The 22,764-nt window shown below is 43.6% G+C and overlaps 1 protein-coding gene across 1 annotated transcript in view; it reads left to right on the top strand.

The window, feature by feature from the left end:
- Window positions 1-19,697, top strand: part of fam167ab (family with sequence similarity 167 member Ab) — a 31,482-nt gene extending 11,785 nt beyond the window's left edge. The window contains exons 2-4 of the mRNA XM_041865713.2: window positions 11,560-12,141; window positions 12,480-12,911; window positions 19,397-19,697. Of these exons, the coding sequence (XP_041721647.1) occupies window positions 12,055-12,141; window positions 12,480-12,911; window positions 19,397-19,660 (783 nt within the window). The 5' untranslated portion in view covers window positions 11,560-12,054 and the 3' untranslated portion in view covers window positions 19,661-19,697. The remainder of the gene's footprint in view (window positions 1-11,559; window positions 12,142-12,479; window positions 12,912-19,396) is intronic.
- Window positions 19,698-22,764: the final 3,067 nt, after the last annotated feature.

The following is a 22,764-nucleotide window of genomic DNA, read 5'->3' as shown; positions in this document are numbered from 1 at the left end:
ACTAAAACACCACCAACTAAATGTCATGTTACTGGACTGGACTAAAACACCACCAACTAAATGTCATGTTACTGGACTGGACTGGACTAAATCACCACCAACTAAATGTCATGTTACTGGACTGGACTAAATCACCACCAACTAAATGTCATGTTACTGGACTGGACTAAATCACCACCAACTAAATGTCATGTTACTGGACTGGACTAAAACACCACCAACTAAATGTCATGTTACTGGACTGGACTGGACTAAATCACCACCACCTGAATGTCATGTTACTGGACTGGACTGGACTAAATCACCACCAACTAAATGTCATGTTACTGGACTGGACTAAAACACCACCAACTAAATGTCATGTTACTGGACTGGACTGGACTAAGTCACCACCACCTGAATGTCATGTTACTGGACTGGACTGGACTAAATCACCACCAACTAAATGTCATGTTACTGGACTGGACTAAAACACCACCAACTAAATGTCATGTTACTGGACTAGACTGGACTAAATCACCACCAACTAAATGTCATGTTACTGGACTGGACTGGACTAAAACACCACCAACTAAATGTCATGTTACTGGACTGGACTAAATCACCACCCACTAAATGTCATGTTACTGGACTGGACTAAATCACCACCAACTAAATATCATGTTACTGGACTGGACTAAATCACCACCAACTAAATGTCATGTTACTGGACTGGACTAAAACACCACCAACTAAATGTCATGTTACTGGACTGGACTAAATCACCACCAAATAAATGTCATGTTACTGGACTGGACTAAATCACCACCAACTAAATGTCATGTTACTGGACTGGACTAAAACACCACCAACTAAATGTCATGTTACTGGACTGGACTGGACTAAATCACCACCACCTGAATGTCATGTTACTGGACTGGACTGGACTAAATCACAACCAACTAAATGTCATGTTACTGGACTGGACTAAATCACCACCAACTAAATGTCATGTTACTGGACTGGACTAAATCACCACTCACTAAATGTCATGTTACTGGACTGGACTAAATCACCACCCACTAAATGTCATGTTACTGGACTTGACTATATCACCACCAACTAAATGTCATGTTACTGGACTGGACTGGACTAAATCACCACCCACTAAATGTCATGTTACTGGACTGGACTAAATCACCACCCACTAAATGTCATTTTACTGGACTGGACTAAATCACCACCAACTAAATGTCATGTTACTGGACTGGACTGGACTAAATCACCACCAACTAAATGTCATGTTACTGGACTGGACTAAATCACCACCAACTAAATGTCATGTTACTGGACTGGACTGGACTAAATCACCACCAACTAAATGTCATGTTACTGGACTGGACTAAATCACCACCAACTAAATGTCATGTTACTGGACTGGACTAAATCACCACTCACTAAATGTCATGTTACTGGACTGGACTAAATCACCACTCACTAAATGTCATGTTACTGGACTTGACTATATCACCACCAACTAAATGTCATGTTACTGGACTGGACTGGACTAAATCACCACCAACTAAATGTCATGTTACTGGACTGGACTAAATCACCACCAACTAAATGTCATGTTACTGGACTGGACTAAATCACCACTCACTAAATGTCATGTTACTGGACTGGACTAAATCACCACTCACTAAATGTCATGTTACTGGACTGGACTAAATCACCACCCACTAAATGTCATGTTACTGGACTTGACTATATCACCACCAACTAAATGTCATGTTACTGGACTGGACTGGACTAAATCACCACCCACTAAATGTCATGTTACTGGACTGGACTAAATCACCACCCACTAAATGTCATGTTACTGGACTGGACTAAATCACCACCCACTAAATGTCATGTTACTGGACTGGACTAAATCACCACCAACTAAATGTCATGTTACTGGACTGGACTAGACTGAATCACCACCAACTAAATGTCATGTTACTGGACTGGACTGGACTAAATCACCACCAACTAAATGTCATGTTACTGGACTGGACTAAATCACCACCACCTGAATGTCATGTTACTGGACTGGACTAAATCACCACCAACTAAATGTCATGTTACTGGACTGGACTGGACTAAATTACCACCAACTAAATGTCATATTACTGGACTGGACTGGACTAAATCACCACCAAATAAATGTCATGTTACTGGACTGGACTAAATCACCACCAACTAAATGTCATGTTACTGGACTGGACTAAATAACCACCAACTACATGTAATGTTACTGGACTGGACTGGACTAAATCACCACCAACTAAATGTAATGTTACTGGACTGGACTTGACTAAATCACCACCAACTAAATGTCATGTTACTGGACTGGACTAAATCACCACCAACTAAATGTCATGTTACTGGACTGGACTAAATCACCACCAACTAAATGTCATGTTACTGGACTGGACTGGACTAAATCACCACCAACTAAATGTCATGTTACTGGACTGGACTGGACTAAATCAACACCAACTAAATGTAATGTTACTGGACTGGACTAGACTAAATCAACACCAACTAAATGTAATGTTACTGGACTGGACTGGACTAAATCACCACCAACTAAATGTCATGTTACTGGACTGGACTAAATCACCACCCACTAAATGTCATGTTACTGGACTGGACTGGACTAAATCACCACCAACTAAATGTCATGTTACTGGACTGGACTGGACTAAATCAACACCAACTAAATGTAATGTTACTGGACTGGACTAGACTAAATCAACACCAACTAAATGTAATGTTACTGGACTGGACTGGACTAAATCACCACCAACTAAATGTCATGTTACTGGACTGGACTAAATCACCACCCACTAAATGTCATGTTACTGGACTGGACTGGACTAAATCACCACCAACTAAATGTCATGTTACTGGACTGGACTGGACTAAATCAACACCAACTAAATGTAATATTACTGGACTGGACTAGACTAAATCAACACCAACTAAATGTAATGTTACTGGACTGGACTGGACTAAATCACCACCAACTAAATGTCATGTTACTGGACTGGACTGGACTAAATCACCACCAACTAAATGTCATGTTACTGGACTGGACTAAATCACCACCAACTAAATGTCATGTTACTGGACTGGACTGGACTAAATCACCACCAACTAAATGTCATGTTACTGGACTGGACTGGACTAAATCAACACCAACTAAATGTAATGTTACTGGACTGGACTAGACTAAATCAACACCAACTAAATGTAATGTTACTGGACTGGACTGGACTAAATCACCACCAACTAAATGTCATGTTACTGGACTGGACTGGACTAAATCACCACCAACTAAATGTCATGTTACTGGACTGGACTAAATCACCAGCAACTAAATGTCATGTTACTGGACTGGACTGGACTAAATCATCACCAACTAAATGTCATGTTACTGGACTGGACTAAATCACCACCAAGTAAATGTCATGTTACTGGACTGGACTAAATCACCACCAACTAAATGTCATGTTACTGGACTGGACTAAATCACCACCCACTAAATGTCATGTTACTGGACTGGACTAAATCACCAGCAACTAAATGTCATGTTACTGGACTGGACTGGACTAAATCACCACCAACTAAATATAATGTTACTGGACTGGACTAAATCACCACCCACTAAATGTCATGTTACTGGACTGGACTAAATCACCACCCACTAAATGTCATGTTACTGGACTGGACTAAATCACCACCAACTAAATGTCATGTTACTGGACTGGACTAAATCACCACCAACTAAATGTCATGTTACTGGACTGGACTGGACTAACTCGCCACCCACTAAATGTCATGTTACTGGACTGGACTGGACTAAATCACCACCAACTAAATGTCATGTTACTGGACTGGACTGGACTAAATCACCACCAACTAAATGTCATGTTACTGGATTGGACTGGACTAAATCACCACCAACTAAATGTCATGATACTGGACTGGACTAAATCACCACCAACTAAATGTCATGTTACTGGACTAGACTAAATCACCACCAACTAAATGTCATGTTACTGGACTGGACTGGACTAAATCACCACCAACTAAATGTAATGTTACTGGACTTGACTATATCACCACCACCTGAATGTCATGTTACTGGACTGGACTAAATCACCACCCACTAAATGTCATGTTACTGGACTTGACTATATCACCACCACCTGAATGTCATGTTACTGACTGGACTGGACTAAATCACCACCCACTAAATGTCTTGTTACTGGACTGGACTAAATCACCACCAACTAAATGTAATGTTACTGGACTGGACTAAATCACCACCCACTAAATGTCATGTTACTGGACTTCACTATATCACCACCACCTGAATGTCATGTTACTGGACTGGACTGGACTAAATCACCACCCACTAAATGTCATGTTACTGGACTGGACTAAATCACCACCAACTAAATGTCATGTTACTGGACTGGACTGGACTAAATCACCACCCACTAAATGTCATGTTACTGGACTGGACTGGACTAAATCACCACCAACTAAATGTCATGTTACTGGACTGGACTAAATCACCACCAACTAAATGTCATGTTACTGGACTGGACTAAATCACCACCCACTAAATGTCATGTTACTGGACTGGACTAAATCACCACTCACTAAATGTCATGTTACTGGACTGGACTAAATCACCACCCACTAAATGTCATGTTACTGGACTGGACTAAATCACCACCCACTAAATGTCATGTTACTGGACTTGACTATATCACCACCACCTGAATGTCATGTTACTGGACTGGACTGGACTAAATCACCACCCACTAAATGTCATGTTACTGGACTGGACTAAATCTCCACTCACTAAATGTCATGTTACTGGACTGGACTAAATCACCACCCACTAAATGTCATGTTACTGGACTGGACTAAATCACCACCCACTAAATGTCATGTTATTGGACTTGACTATATCACCACCACCTGAATGTCATGTTACTGGACTGGACTGGACTAAATCACCACCCACTAAATGTCATGTTACTGGACTGGACTTGATTATATCACCACCCACTAAATGTCATGTTACTGGACTGGACTAAATCACCACCCACTAAATGTCATGTTACTGGACTGGACTAAATCACCACCAACTAAATGTCATGTTACTGGACTGGACTAAATCACCACCAACTAAATGTCATGTTACTGGACTTGACTAAATCACCACCAACTAAATGTCATGTTACTGGACTGGACTGGACTAAATCACCACCAACTAAATGTCATGTTACTGGACTGGACTAAATCACCACCAACTAAATGTCATGTTACTGGACTGGACTAAATCACCACCAACTAAATGTCATGTTACTGGACTGGACTAAATCACCACCAACTAAATGTCATGTTACTGGACTGGACTGGACTAAATCACCACCAACTAAATGTCATGTTACTGGACTGGACTGGACTAAATCACCACCTACTAAATGTCATGTTACTGGACTGGACTAAATCAACCAACCAACTAAATGTCATGTTACTGGACTGGACTGGACTAAATCACCACCAACTAAATGTCATGTTACTGGACTGGACTGGACTAAATCACCACCAACTAAATGTAATGTTACTCGACTTGACTATATCACCACCACCTGAATGTCATGTTACTGGACTGGACTAAATCACCACCCACTAAATGTCATGTTACTGGACTTGACTATATGTTACTGGACTTGACTAGGTGCTTCTACACCTGCATTACTAGCTGTTTGGGGTTTTAGGCTGGGTTTCTGTACAGCACTTCGAGATATTAGCTGATGTAAGAAGGGCTATATAAAATAAAATTGATTGATTGATCACCACCACCTGAATGTCATGTTACTGGACTGGACTGGACTAAATCACCACCCACTAAATGTCATGTTACTGGACTGGACTAAATCACCACCAACTAAATGTCATGTTACTGGACTGGACTAAATCACCACCCACTAAATGTCATGTTACTGGACTTGACTATATCACCACCACCTGAATGTCATGTTACTGGACTGGACTGGACTAAATCACCACCCACTAAATGTCATGTTACTGGACTGGACTAAATCACCACCAACTAAATGTCATGTTACTGGACTGGACTGGACTAAATCACCACCCACTAAATGTCATGTTACTGGACTGGACTGGACTAAATCACCACCCACTAAATGTCATGTTACTGGACTGGACTAAATCACCACCAACTAAATGTCATGTTACTGGACTGGACTAAATCACCACCCACTAAATGTCATGTTACTGGACTGGACTAAATCACCACCCACTAAATGTCATGTTACTGGACTGGACTAAATCACCACCCACTAAATGTCATGTTACTGGACTTGACTAAATCACCACCAACTAAATGTCATGTTACTGGACTGGACTAAATCACCACCAACTAAATGTCATGTTACTGGACTGGACTGGACTAACTCACCACCCACTAAATGTCATGTTACTGGACTGGACTGGACTAAATGACCACCAACTAAATGTCATGTTACTGGACTGGACTGGACTAAATCACAACCAACTAAATGTCATGTTACTGGACTGGACTGGACTAAATCACCACCAACTAAATATCATGTTACTGGACTGGACTAAATCACCACCAACTAAATGTCATGTTACTGGACTGGACTAAATCACCACCAACTAAATGTCATGTTACTGGACTGGACTGGACTAACTCACCACCCACTAAATGTCATGTTACTGGACTGGACTGGACTAAATCACCACCAACTAAATGTCATGTTACTGGACTGGACTGGACTAAATCCCCACCAACTAAATGTTATGTTACTGGACTGGACTGGACTAAATCACCACCAACTAAATGTCATGTTACTGGACTGGACTGGACTAAATCACCACCAACTAAATGTAATGTTACTGGACTTGACTATATCACCACCACCTGAATGTCATGTTACTGGACTGGACTAAATCACCACCCACTAAATGTCATGTTACTGGACTTGACTATATCACCACCACCTGAATGTCATGTTACTGGACTGGACTGGACTAAATCACCACCCACTAAATGTCATGTTACTGGACTGGACTAAATCACCACCAACTAAATGTCATGTTACTGGACTGGACTAAATCACCACCCACTAAATGTCATGTTACTGGACTTGACTATATCACCACCCACTAAATGTCATGTTACTGGACTTGACTATATCACCACCACCTGAATGTCATGTTACTGGACTGGACTGGACTAAATCACCACCCACTAAATGTCATGTTACTGGACTGGACTAAATCACCACCAACTAAATGTCATGTTACTGGACTGGACTGGACTAAATCACCACCCACTAAATGTCATGTTACTGGACTGGACTGGACTAAATCACCACCCACTAAATGTCATGTTACTGGACTGGACTTGACTATATCACCACCCACTAAATGTCATGTTACTGGACTGGACTAAATCACCACCCACTAAATGTCATGTTACTGGACTGGACTAAATCACCACCAACTAAATGTCATGTTACTGGACTGGACTAAATCACCACCAACTAAATGTCATGTTACTGGACTTGACTAAATCACCACCAACTAAATGTCATGTTACTGGACTGGACTGGACTAAATCACCACCAACTAAATGTCATGTTACTGGACTGGACTGGACTGGACTAAATCACCACCAACTAAATATCATGTTACTGGACTGGACTAAATCACCACCAACTAAATGTCATGTTACTGGACTGGACTAAATCACCACCAACTAAATGTCATGTTACTGGACTGAACTGGACTAAATCACCACCAACTAAATGTCATGTTACTGGACTAGACTGAATCACCACACACTAAATAGCTTTCATTGGTGTGGCAACAGAGCTGCTGGAGAAAGGCACCAAATTACTCCCTACAGAGTTCCCAATGTAACCCACTGTTCTATTGAAGTCCACTTTCCTTAGACTTCATATTCTCTCATAAAATGTATGATTTTCATAGATTTACCATCCGTTGTCCTCCTAAGTTAGCTAATGCTCTGCTCTGCCGGAATACAAATGCATGGCACACCACACTATACACAGTACATAACATAGCATTAGTCGGTGTCATTATGTCTGTGGATGTCGATTCTATTTGATGAGATGGCATAGTCTCTCCGCATCAACATCAGTTGAGAGGATGTCACTCTGGAGAGAGAGAGAGAGAGAGAGTTATTTTATTTATTATTTTGGGTTGTGTGAATTGATGTGACATGTGTGGAAGAGCAATGCATTGTACACTGAACCAAAATATAAATGTAAACATGTAAAGTGTTGGTCCCATGTTTCATGAGCTGAAATAAAAGATCCCAGAAATGTTCCATACGCACAAAAAGCTTATTTCTCTCAAAATATGAGCACAAATTTGTTTACATCCCGCTTAGTGAGTGTTTCTCCTTTGCCAAGATAATCTATTAACCTGACAGGTGTGGCATATCAAGAAGCTGATTAAACAGCATGATCATTACACATATATACCTTGTGCTGGGGACAATAAAAGGCCACTCTAAAATGTGCACATTGTTGAATACTTGTTTCTGATTGGTTTGAAAGGAATGTTAGGTTGTGCATTATTTCTCTGTAATGCACGGCAATAACCAACAGAACTATGAAGTAGTTCCAACAAAACCATACCAGTAGTTAGTTCTATTTGCACGGCTGCTACACAAAAAAACACTTGTTAGCGATTCTACATGTTTCTCATTGGCTTGAAGGTCATTCTAGAGTGTGCATCATAACAGACGTCTCCTCGGCGACCTCCTGCTGTTCGAAGGATTTGATCTGGTCCATAACTAGCACACCTGATTCAACGCGTTAACTAATCATCAAGCCCTTGACAACTTCAATCAGGTGAGCTAGTTCAGAGCTACAACACAGTGAAACGTCTAGGGGACATGGGGGGTCGCCGAGGAGAGGTTTGAGAACACCTGCATTACAATAAAATATAATCAAGCTTTATTTATACAGCACATTTCAGACATGGAATGCAACACAATGTGCTTCACAGGAAAAAAACTAAATAAAAACAATAAATATCAACATAAGAGAATAAAAAAAATGAAAGAATAACTGTAATTATATTATACATTTTGACCACCTCCTGTCTTAGTTACTATGGATTTGAATGTAGATGTACATTATGTGTGATAGGAATGTCAGGTCCACATTTAAGGGGTGATCAATGACCTGATAGAAATGAAACCAATGGCATGTTTCATGTCAGACAGTACTGTACGGCTGCATTCCAAATGGAACCCTGTCACCTTTATAGGGCACATTCCAAATGGAACCCTGTTACCTTTATAGGGCACATTCCAAATGGAACCCTGTTACCTTTATAGGGCACATTCCAAATGGAACCCTGTCACCTTTATAGGGCACATTCCAAATGGAACCCTGTTACCTTTATAGGGCACATTCCAAATGGAACCCTGTCACCTTTATAGGGCACATTCCAAATGGAACCCTGTTACCTTTATAGGGCACATTCCAAATGGAACCCTGTCACCTTTATAGGGCACATTCCAAATGGAACCCTGTTACCTTTATAGGGCACATTCCAAATGGAACCCTGTCACCTTTATAGGGCACATTCCAAATGGAACCCTGTTACCTTTATAGGGCACATTCCAAATGGAACCCTGTCACCTTTATAGGGCACATTCCAAATGGAACCCTGTTACCTTTATAGGGCACATTCCAAATGGAACCCTGTCACCTTTATAGGGCACATTCCAAATGGAACCCTGTTACCTTTATAGGGCACATTCCAAATGGAACCCTGTCACCTTTATAGGGCACATTCCAAATGGAACCCTGTCACCTTTATAGGGCACATTCCAAATGGAACCCTGTTACCTTTATAGGGCACATTCCAAATGGAACCCTGTCACCTTTATAGGGCACATTCCAAATGGAACCCTGTTACCTTTATAGGGCACATTCCAAATGGAACCCTGTCACCTTTATAGGGCACATTCCAAATGGAACCCTGTTACCTTTATAGGGCACATTCCAAATGGAACCCTGTCACCTTTATAGGGCACATTCCAAATGGAACCCTGTCACCTTTATAGGGCACATTCCAAATGGAACCCTGTTACCTTTATAGGGCACATTCCAAATGGAACCCTGTCACCTTTATAGGGCACATTCCAAATGGAACCCTGTTACCTTTATAGGGCACATTCCAAATGGAACCCTGTTACCTTTATAGGGCACATTCCAAATGGAACCCTGTTACCTTTATAGGGCACATTCCAAATGGAACCCTGTTACCTTTATAGGGCACATTCCAAATGGAACCCTGTCACCTTTATAGGGCACATTCCAAATGGAACCCTGTCACCTTTATAGGGCACATTCCAAATGGAACCCTGTTACCTTTATAGGGCACATTCCAAATGGAACCCTGTCACCTTTATAGGGCACATTCCAAATGGAACCCTGTCACCTTTATAGGGCACATTCCAAATGGAACCCTGTCACCTTTATAGGGCACATTCCAAATGGAACCCTGTTACCTTTATAGGGCACATTCCAAATGGAACCCTGTCACCTTTATAGGGCACATTCCAAATGGAACCCTGTCACCTTTATAGGGCACATTCCAAATGGAACCCTGTTACCTTTATAGGGCACATTCCAAATGGAACCCTGTTACCTTTATAGGGCACATTCCAAATGGAACCCTGTCACCTTTATAGGGCACATTCCAAATGGAACCCTGTCACCTTTATAGGGCACATTCCAAATGGAACCCTGTTACCTTTATAGGGCACATTCCAAATGGAACCCTGTCACCTTTATAGGGCACATTCCAAATGGAACCCTGTCACCTTTATAGGGCACATTCCAAATGGAACCCTGTCACCTTTATAGGGCACATTCCAAATGGAACCCTGTTACCTTTATAGGGCACATTCCAAATGGAACCCTGTTACCTTTATAGGGCACATTCCAAATGGAACCCTGTTACCTTTATAGGGCACATTCCAAATGGAACCCTGTTACCTTTATAGGGCACATTCCAAATGGAACCCTGTTACCTTTATAGGGCACATTCCAAATGGAACCCTGTTACCTTTATAGGGCACATTCCAAATGGAACCCTGTTACCTTTATAGGGCACATTCCAAATGGAACCCTGTTACCTTTATAGGGCACATTCCAAATGGAACCCTGTCACCTTTATAGGGCACTACTTATGACTGGGGCCATAAGGAATAATAGGATACCATCTGGGACACAGAACCTGTATAAAACTCCCTCGTCAACAGACAGTGGGAACTAAGGCAGAGCTGAAGCATTTCAGTCAAATCATTTCTGATTTGGTCCAGAGAAGCTTCAATCTGCTTTATCCGGCAAGTGTGAAAAGGGTTTTATATGACATCATTGTTTTCTCTGTTCTGTCTTTGACTCGTAGACACAAGAAGACGTCTCACCCTCATCCCAGACTGGAAAAACCAAGGATACACAGAGGAAGCTTTGAAGAGGGAGCGCTCAATGAAGGAGGCTTTAAATCTTAATCTGGATCACCTCTGTCTTTGTGTTGTCCTCATGAAGAAACCATCAGAGGCAGTCAGAATGATGATGCAAGATCTAGAACTTCCTTCTCACAATCACACCCACAGAGAGTGATCTATTACATTTAATTACATTGAATTTAACCACAACACAAAGGGCCATAACCACCATTTTACAGCATAGAGCTACAACAATCTTGAACACGGATAGAACAAAGAATAGTTATATTATCCATGCTCACGAGATCTACAACCACCCTCTCACAAACACAAGTCAGAGCGACGGGGCCCCCCCCAAGGTGAAGAATACATCATACTCTGACCACTACTCTTGAGTACTGCCACCACTAGTTTGATTCTGGTAGCCAGGCGTGGTTCTTATTACCGGGGTTGTCATGGAAGCAGGCTCCACCCCCCAGATCAAGGTGTATAGTGTCTGGGACCAGGTGGAGGAGACAGACCAGGTGGAGGAGACAGACCAGGTGAGAAACAATCTGTCCCTAATGACCACGCCCGGTATACAGCCAAAAGAGAATGGGCCTCCCATCTGAGCCTGGTACCTCTCTGGGTTTCTTCCTTCTAGGGAGCCACACTGATCTTGCGAGCTTCATACACGTAGCACATATTTACGTCAGCTCGTGACATTAGAGTGTGGCTCGCGAGACTAGCTTTCCACCGTGCTTTCGCTTCTGCTTTGGTTTGCTCTTTGGGGTCTAGGCCGGGTTACTGTAAAGCACAAAGACTGAATTAAAACGGGCTTAATAAAACACATTTGTTTGTTTGATTGATTGATTGATTGATTGATTGATTGATTGACCAGGTGGAGGAGGAGAAGAAGGTGGGTTCGGCTTCAGACGACCATCTGATGACTCTGAAGGCCCTGACGCAGAAGCTGAGGCTGGAGACACGGAGGCCGTCCTACCTGGGGTGGAAGGCCCGTTTAGACACCCCCCATAGCACCAAAGGCCTTGTCATACCACAGCAGAGCATCAGGGACTTAGTGGGGCCAGAAGAGCAACGGGTAGTGGGCCAAAGTGAGGCCAGGTTAGACAGCCAGAGCACCCAACGCCCGGCTGTCCCACAGCTACAGGAGGAGGAGGAGGAGGAGGAGGAAGAGGCCAAACAACAGCCAGGGGAGCCCAGAGAGAGCCTCCTGACCTCAGGTTTGATCTGGCAGCACAGTCTGCCCTCGGGAGTGCTGAAGAGATTTGAGAACATCGATGAGGCTCTGGGGTGGCTCAGGAAAGAACTGGTGAGAGCAACAGAGGTATTGGTGACTGTTTCCTGGTTTAGTACTGTATCTCCAATACAACTGAATTGAAGTGAGAGGAGCTTCCTGTCAATGCTAGGGAGAGGGGCTTCTTGTCAATGCTAGGGAGAGGGGCTTCTTGTCAATGCTAGGGAGAGGGGCTTCTTGTCAATGCTAGGGAGAGGGGCTTCCTGTCAATGCTAGGGAGAGGGGCTTCTTGTCAATGCTAGGGAGAGGGGCTTCCTGTCAATGCTAGGGAAAGGGGCTTCCTGTCAATGTTAGGAAATGAGAGTTGAAAAATCCAGTCACTTTCCCAAAATTCCAAGGTTTTCCAGAAATCCTGATTGTAGAATACCCGGAGTCGGGAGGTAATAAGCAGCACAAAATCCGGAATGTTCCAACCAGGACTTCTGGAAAACATGGGAATTTGGGGAAATGTACTGGAATTTTGTGACCCTACTAGAGTTTGTTGACTCATCAACATACTGCAGCATCATCTACTACACCCTCTGTTAAGACCAGACTACACCCTCTGTTAAGACCAGACTACACCCTCTGTTAAGACCAGACTACACCCTCTGTTATTAAGACCAGACTACACCCTCTGTTAAGACCAGACTACACCCTCTGTTATTAAGACCAGACTACACCCTCTGTTAAGACCAGACTACACCCTCTGTTATTAAGACCAGACTACACCCTCTGTTAAGACCAGACTACACCCTCTGTTAAGACCAGACTACACCCCTGTTATTAAGACCAGACTACACCCTCTGTTATTAAGACCAGACTACACCCTCTGTTAAGACCAGACTACACCCTCTGTTATTAAGACCAGACTACACCCTCTGTTAAGACCAGACTACACCCTCTGTTATTAAGACCAGACTACACCCTCTGTTAAGACCAGACTACACCCTCTGTTAAGACCAGACTACACCCTCTGTTAAGACCAGACTACACCCTCTGTTAAGACCAGACTACACCCTCTGTTAAGACCAGACTACACCCTCTGTTAAGACCAGACTACACCCTCTGTTAAGACCAGACTACACCCTCTGTTAAGACCAGACTACACCCTCTGTTATTAAGACCAGACTACACCCTCTGTTAAGACCAGACTACACCCTCTGTTAAGACCAGACTACACCCTCTGTTATTAAGACCAGACTACACCCTCTGTTATTAAGACCAGACTACACCCTCTGTTAAGACCAGACTACACCCTCTGTTATTAAGACCAGACTACACCCTCTGTTAAGACCAGACTACACCCTCTGTTATTAAGACCAGACTACACCCTCTGTTAAGACCAGACTACACCCTCTGTTAAGACCAGACTACACCCTCTGTTAAGACCAGACTACACCCTCTGTTAAGACCAGACTACACCCTCTGTTAAGACCAGACTACACCCTCTGTTAAGACCAGACTACACCCTCTGTTAAGACCAGACTACACCCTCTGTTAAGACCAGACTACACCCTCTGTTATTAAGACCAGACTACACCCTCTGTTAAGACCAGACTACACCCTCTGTTATTAAGACCAGACTACACCCTCTGTTAAGACCAGACTACACCCTCTGTTAAGACCAGACTACACCCCTGTTATTAAGACCAGACTACACCCTCTGTTATTAAGACCAGACTACACCCTCTGTTAAGACCAGACTACACCCTCTGTTATTAAGACCAGACTACACCCTCTGTTAAGACCAGACTACACCCTCTGTTATTAAGACCAGACTACACCCTCTGTTAAGACCAGACTACACCCTCTGTTAAGACCAGACTACACCCTCTGTTAAGACCAGACTACACCCTCTGTTAAGACCAGACTACACCCTCTGTTAAGACCAGACTACACCCTCTGTTAAGACCAGACTACACCCTCTGTTAAGACCAGACTACACCCTCTGTTAAGACCAGACTACACCCTCTGTTATTAAGACCAGACTACACCCTCTGTTAAGACCAGACTACACCCTCTGTTAAGACCAGACTACACCCTCTGTTATTAAGACCAGACTACACCCTCTGTTATTAAGACCAGACTACACCCTCTGTTAAGACCAGACTACACCCTCTGTTATTAAGACCAGACTACACCCTCTGTTAAGACCAGACTACACCCTCTGTTATTAAGACCAGACTACACCCTCTGTTAAGACCAGACTACACCCTCTGTTAAGACCAGACTACACCCTCTGTTAAGACCAGACTACACCCTCTGTTAAGACCAGACTACACCCTCTGTTAAGACCAGACTACACCCTCTGTTAAGACCAGACTACACCCTCTGTTAAGACCAGACTACACCCTCTGTTAAGACCAGACTACACCCTCTGTTATTAAGACCAGACTACACCCTCTGTTATTAAGACCAGACTACACCCTCTGTTAAGACCAGACTACACCCTCTGTTAAGACCAGACTACACCCTCTGTTATTAAGACCAGACTACAAATCAAATCAAATCAAATTGTATTGGCCACATGCGCCGAATACAACAGGTGCAGACATTACAGTGAAATGCTTACTTACAGCCCTTAACCAACAGTGCATTTATTTTTTAATAAAAAAGTAAAATAAAACAACAACAAAAAAGTGTTGAGAAAAAGAGCAGAAGTAAAATAAAATAACAGTAGGGAGGCTATATATACAGGGGGTACCGGTGCAGAGTCAATGTGCGGGGGCACCGACTAGTTGAGGTAGTTGAAGTAATATGTACATGTGGGTAGAGTTAAAGTGACTATGCATAAATAATTAACAGAGTAGCAGCAGCGTAAAAAGATGGGGTGGGGGGGCAGTGCAAGTAGTCCGGGTAGCCATGATTAGCTGTTTAGGAGTCTTATGGCTTGGGGGTAGAAGCTGTTGAGAAGCCTTTTGGACCTAGACTTGGCACTCCGGTACCGCTTGCCGTGCGGTAGCAGAGAGAACAGTCTATGACTAGGGTGGCTGGAGTCTTTGACAATTTTGAGGGCCTTCCTCTGACACCGCCTGGTATAGAGGTCCTGGATGGCAGGAAGCTTGGCCCCAGTGATGTACTGGGCCGTACGCACTACCCTCTGTAGTGCCTTACGGTCGGAGGCCAAGCAGTTGCCATACCAGGCGGTGATGCAACCGGTCAGGATGCTCTCGATGGTGCTGCTGTAGAATTTTTTGAGACCAGACTACACCCTCTGTTAAGACCAGACTACACCCTCTGTTGTTAAGACCAGACTACACCCTCTGTTAAGACCAGACTACACCCTCTGTTAAGACCAGACTACACCCTCTGTTAAGACCAGACTACACCCTCTGTTAAGACCAGACTACACCCTCTGTTGTTAATACCAGACTACACCCTCTGTTGTTAAGACCAGACTACACCCTCTGTTAAGACCAGACTACACCCTCTGTTATTAAGACCAGACTACACCCTCTGTTATTAAGACCAGACTACACCCTCTGTTAAGACCAGACTACACCCTCTGTTATTAAGACCAGACTACACCCTCTGTTAAGACCAGACTACACCCTCTGTTATTAAGACCAGACTACACCCTCTGTTAAGACCAGACTACACCCTCTGTTAAGACCAGACTACACCCTCTGTTATTAAGACCAGACTACACCCTCTGTTATTAAGACCAGACTACACCCTCTGTTAAGACCAGACTACACCCTCTGTTATTAAGACCAGACTACACCCTCTGTTAAGACCAGACTACACCCTCTGTTATTAAGACCAGACTACACCCTCTGTTAAGACCAGACTACACCCTCTGTTAAGACCAGACTACACCCTCTATTAAGACCAGACTACACCCTCTGTTAAGACCAGACTACACCCTCTGTTAAGACCAGACTACACCCTCTGTTAAGACCAGACTACACCCTCTGTTAAGACCAGACTACACCCTCTGTTAAGACCAGACTACACCCTCTGTTATTAAGACCAGACTACACCCTCTGTTAAGACCAGACTACACCCTCTGTTAAGACCAGACTACACCCTCTGTTATTAAGACCAGACTACAAATCAAATCAAATCAAATTGTATTGGCCACATGCGCCGAATACAACAGGTGCAGACATTACAGTGAAATGCTTACTTACAGCCCTTAACCAACAGTGCATTTATTTTTTAATAAAAAAGTAAAATAAAACAACAACAAAAAAGTGTTGAGAAAAAAGAGCAGAAGTAAAATAAAATAACAGTAGGGAGGCTATATATACAGGGGGGTACCGGTGCAGAGTCAATGTGCGGGGGCACCGGCTAGTTGAGGTAGTTGAAGTAATATGTACATGTGGGTAGAGTTAAAGTGACTATGCATAAATAATTAACAGAGTAGCAGCAGCGTAAAAAGATGGGGTGGGGGGGCAGTGCAAGTAGTCCGGGTAGCCATGATTAGCTGTTTAGGAGTCTTATGGCTTGGGGGTAGAAGCTGTTGAGAAGCCTTTTGGACCTAGACTTGGCACTCCGGTACCGCTTGCCGTGCGGTAGCAGAGAGAACAGTCTATGACTAGGGTGGCTGGAGTCTTTGACAATTTTGAGGGCCTTCCTCTGACACCGCCTGGTATAGAGGTCCTGGATGGCAGGAAGCTTGGCCCCAGTGATGTACTGGGCCGTACGCACTACCCTCTGTAGTGCCTTACGGTCGGAGGCCAAGCAGTTGCCATACCAGGCGGTGATGCAACCGGTCAGGATGCTCTCGATGGTGCTGCTGTAGAATTTTTTGAGACCAGACTACACCCTCTGTTAAGACCAGACTACACCCTCTGTTGTTAAGACCAGACTACACCCTCTGTTAAGACCAGACTACACCCTCTGTTAAGACCAGACTACACCCTCTGTTAAGACCAGACTACACCCTCTGTTAAGACCAGACTACACCCTCTGTTGTTAAGACCAGACTACACCCTCTGTTGTTAAGACCAGACTACACCCTCTGTTATTAAGACCAGACTACACCCTCTGTTAAGACCAGACTACACCCTCTGTTATTAAGACCAGACTACACCCTCTGTTGTTAAGACCAGACTACACCCTCTGTTAAGACCAGACTACACCCTCTGTTATTAAGACCAGACTACACCCTCTGTTAAGACCAGACTACACCCTCTGTTAAGACCAGACTACACCCTCTGTTATTAAGACCAGACTACACCCTCTGTTATTAAGACCAGACTTCACCCTCTGTTAAGACCAGACTACACCCTCTGTTAAGACCAGACTTCACCCTCTGTTAAGACCAGACTACACCCTCTGTTAAGACCAGACTACACCCTCTGTTATTAAGACCAGACTACACCCTCTGTTATTAAGACCAGACTACACCCTCTGTTAAGACCAGACTACACCCTCTGTTAAGACCAGACTTCACCCTCTGTTAAGACCAGACTACACCCTCTGTTAAGACCAGACTACACCCTCTGTTATTAAGACCAGACTACACCCTCTGTTAAGACCAGACTACACCCTCTGTTATTAAGACCAGACTACACCCTCTGTTATTAAGACCAGACTTCACCCTCTGTTAAGACCAGACTACACCCTCTGTTAAGACCAGACTTCACCCTCTGTTAAGACCAGACTACACCCTCTGTTATTAAGACCAGACTACACCCTCTGTTATTAAGACCAGACTTCACCCTCTGTTAAGACCAGACTACACCCTCTGTTAAGACCAGACTACACCCTCTGTTATTAAGACCAGACTACACCCTCTGTTATTAAGACCAGACTTCACCCTCTGTTAAGACCAGACTACACCCTCTGTTAAGACCAGACTTCACCCTCTGTTAAGACCAGACTACACCCTCTGTTAAGACCAGACTACACCCTCTGTTATTAAGACCAGACTACACCCTCTGTTATTAAGACCAGACTTCACCCTCTGTTAAGACCAGACTACACCCTCTGTTAAGACCAGACTTCACCCTCTGTTAAGACCAGACTACACCCTCTGTTAAGACCAGACTACACCCTCTGTTATTAAGACCAGACTACACCCTCTGTTATTAAGACCAGACTACACCCTCTGTTAAGACCAGACTACACCCTCTGTTAAGACCAGACTTCACCCTCTGTTAAGACCAGACTACACCCTCTGTTAAGACCAGACTACACCCTCTGTTATTAAGACCAGACTACACCCTCTGTTAAGACCAGACTACACCCTCTGTTATTAAGACCAGACTTCACCCTCTGTTAAGACCAGACTTCACCCTCTGTTAAGACCATACTTCACCTAGGGCTGTTGCGTATTACAGTCACACTGGCATTACCATCTACTTGTCAACAGTAAAAACGATCTCTGTAGTCTAAGGACTTGATTCAATCCGACCGCTCCTTTTAAAGGCAGTTTTTCTGCGTTCACAGAGACCACATTCACAGTTAACTCTGCATCTGTCGGCTCAATCGGAAATTACCGTTAAATGTCAATAGATCTTCCGCGGTCCGGATTGAATCTAGGGCTAAATCTCTTTATCTCCCCCCAGAAGGAAATGCCTCTCCAGGACCAGCAGTTGGCCCGTCAGCTGATGCGTCTCCATAGCGACATCAATAAACTGAAGATCGAGCAGACGTGTCACCAGCACCGCCGCATGCTCAACGACGCCACCTACGGGCTGGAGGAGAGAGACGAGTTGAGCAACCTGCTCTTTGACTCCCCCGTCACCCCCGGGTTCGGACTCTCCACCCCACTGAGACTCATAGGGGTCACAAAGATGAACATCAACACTCGACGCTTCTCCCTTTGCTAGCATTAGAGAGAGAGAGATAGAAAGAGAGAGAGAGAGAGAGAGAGAGAGAGAGAGAGAGAGAGAGAGAGAGAGAGAGAGAGAGAGAGAAGAGAGCGAGGAGATAGGAGAGAGGAGAGAGAAAGAAAGAGAGAGAGGAGAGAGAAAGAGAGAGCGAGAGAGAGAGAGAGAGAGAAAGAGAGCGAGAGAGAGAAAGAGAGAGAGTGAGAGAGAGAGATAGAAAGAGAGAGAGAGAGAGAGAGAGAGAGAGAGAGAGAGAGAGAGAGAGAGAGAGAGAGAGAGAGAGAGAGAGAGAGAGGAGAGAGCGAGAGAGATAGGAGAGAGGAGAGAGAAAGAAAGAGAGAGAGGAGAGAGAAAGAGAGAGCGAGAGAGAGAGAGATAGAAAGAGAGAGAGAGAGAGAGAGAGAGAGAGAGAGAGAGAGAGAGAGAGAGAGAGGAGAGAGCGAGAGAGATAGGAGAGAGGAGAGAGAAAGAAAGAGAGAGAGGAGAGAGAAAGAGAGAGCGAGAGAGAGAGAGAGAGAGAAAGAGAGCGAGAGAGAGAAAGAGAGAGAGAGTGAGAGAGAGAGATAGAAAGAGAGAGAGAGAGAGAGAAAGAGAGGAGAGAGAAAGAGAGAGAGAGAAAGACAGAGAGAGAGAAAGAGAAAGCTCTGCTAGCCACATCTCTGCTAGTAGTGCCAGATTAGGATTCCCGGTTGGAGGTTTCCTACTTATTTTCTTCTGATACTGGGAATGTACAAACCAGGATGTCAGTGTGATGAACATATATATTGTTTTCTATGTCAGTGTGATGAACATATATATTGTTTTCTATGTCAGTGTGATGAACATATATATTGTTTTCTATGTCAGTGTGATGAACATATATATTGTTTTCTATGTCAGTGTGATGAACATATAGATTGTTTTCTATGTCAGTGTGATGAACATATATATTGTTTTCTATGTCAGTGTGATGAACATATATATTGTTTTCTATGTCAGTGTGATGAACATATATATTGTTTTCTATGTCAGTGTGATGAACATATAGATTGTTTTCTATGTCAGTGTGATATATAATAATAAGCCATTTAGCAGACGCTTTTATCCAAAGCGACTTACAGTCATGCGTGCATACATTTTTTTTTTTTTTTTTTATGTATGGGTGGTCCCAGGGATCGAACCCACTACCCTGGCGTTAAAAGCGCTGTGCTCTACCAGCTGAGCTACAGAGGACCACATGAACATATAGATTGTTTTCTATGTCAGTGTGATGAGCATATAGGGGTTCAACATTCTCATCCAGTCCTTGGCTGGGGTTCAATCAAATGCGCACTGCACTTGACTTTAAAAGGTCATTAATGCATGAGCCGACACCCACAGCGTTGATCATGAATGCACTCTGCACACTTTGGGGAAAATTGACTTTAGAAGGTACATTGTCGACAGTGCAGTGCGTTTAGCGACAACACGCCTTTGATTTAATCCCGGCCCTAGCCTTGTAACAACCACAACTCCTCTGCCTGCTTTCAGCTCAATGACTGTATTCTGTTTTTCTCCTGAAGGTAAATCTACGTGTCTGTGTTGTACATGTACGATAATGCCTTAATATTGTTTCATACAGAAAGTGATTCAGTCTATTTGACATGGATAGTAACTAAATAATGAATTAAAGTAGTGATGCCTTCTGTTATATTTACATGGTACTGTTATATATAGACCAGGGGTGTCAAACACATGGCCCGTGATACACTTTAAAATGACTAAAAACACATTGAAACTGTGTAGAAAATGATCACGGACGTTAATAGTCACCTAAATGAAAGCTAGACAGTCAGGGAGTGTAAAAAGGTGGGTATAAGGGAAATGTTTTTGCAAATTTTTGACAGCGAGAACGTATAACCAATTTTCAGTGGTCCTTCAGACCTCGTTGAAGATCGAATGCAGCCCCCCGGGGCAAAGTGAGTTTGACAGCCCTTATATAGACCATACATAAAAGAGGTTAAGTAGTGTTGAGCTTTATTTCTCTGTTGTTACTCTTGTGAATGGTTAACCTAGCCATAGCCAGTCGGCTTCTAGCAGGTTCCGTTACAGAAGGTAGAAGAGATACTCACTCAGAGGTGTAGATGACAACATTTACATTTTAGTCATTTAGCAGACGCTCTTATCCAGAGCGACATACAGTTAGTGAGTGCATACATTATTTATTTATTTTTCATACTGGCCCCCCGTGGGAATCAAACCCACAACCCATGCTCTACCAACTGAGGTACATCCCTGCCCGCCATTCCCTACCCTGGGCCAATTGTGCACCGCCACATGGGTCTCCCGGATTGCGGCCGGCTACGACAGAGCCTGGATTCGAACCAGGATCTCTAGTGGCACAGCTAGCACTGGGATGCAGTGCCTTAGACAACTGCGCCACTCGGGAGGCCGACAAGACAACAGATACAGGGTTTAATAATCTGGGTTTGCTAACAGGGTGTGTACAGTCGTGGTCAAAAGTTTTGAGAATGACACAAATATTAATTTTCACAAAGGTCTGCTGCCTCAGTTTTTATGATGGCAATTTGCATATACTTCAAGAGTGATCAGATGATTTGCAATGAATTGCAAAGTCCCTCTTTGCCATGAAAATGAACTTAATCCCCCAAAAAACATATCCACTGCATTTCAGCTCTGCCACAAAAGGACCAGCTGACATCATGTCAGTGATTCTCTCGTTAACACAGGTGAGAGTGTTGACGAGGACAAGGCTGTAGATCACTCTGTCATGCTGATTGAGTTAGAATAACAGACTGGAAGCTTTAAAAGGAGGGTGGTGCTTGAAATCATTGTTCTTCCTCTGTTAACCATGGTTACCTGAAAGGAAACACGTGCCGTCATCATTGCTTTGCACAAAAAGGGCTTCACAGGCAAGGATATTGCTGCTAGTAAGATTGCACCTAAATCAACCATTTATCAGATCATGAAGAACTTCAATGAGAGAGGTTCAATTGTTGTGAAGAAGGCATCAGGGCGCCCAAGAAAGTCCAGCAAGCGCCAGGACCATCTCCTAAAGTTGATTCAGCTGTGGGATCGGGGCACCACCAGTGCAGAGCTTGCTCAGGAATGGCAGCAGGCAGGTG

Source organism: Coregonus clupeaformis, unplaced genomic scaffold (assembly GCF_020615455.1).
Source record: "Coregonus clupeaformis isolate EN_2021a unplaced genomic scaffold, ASM2061545v1 scaf0160, whole genome shotgun sequence".
Classification (NCBI taxonomy): Eukaryota; Metazoa; Chordata; class Actinopteri; order Salmoniformes; family Salmonidae; genus Coregonus; species Coregonus clupeaformis.
Note: the sequence above shows the minus strand (reverse complement) of the source record. Positions and strands in the feature narration are given on the sequence as shown.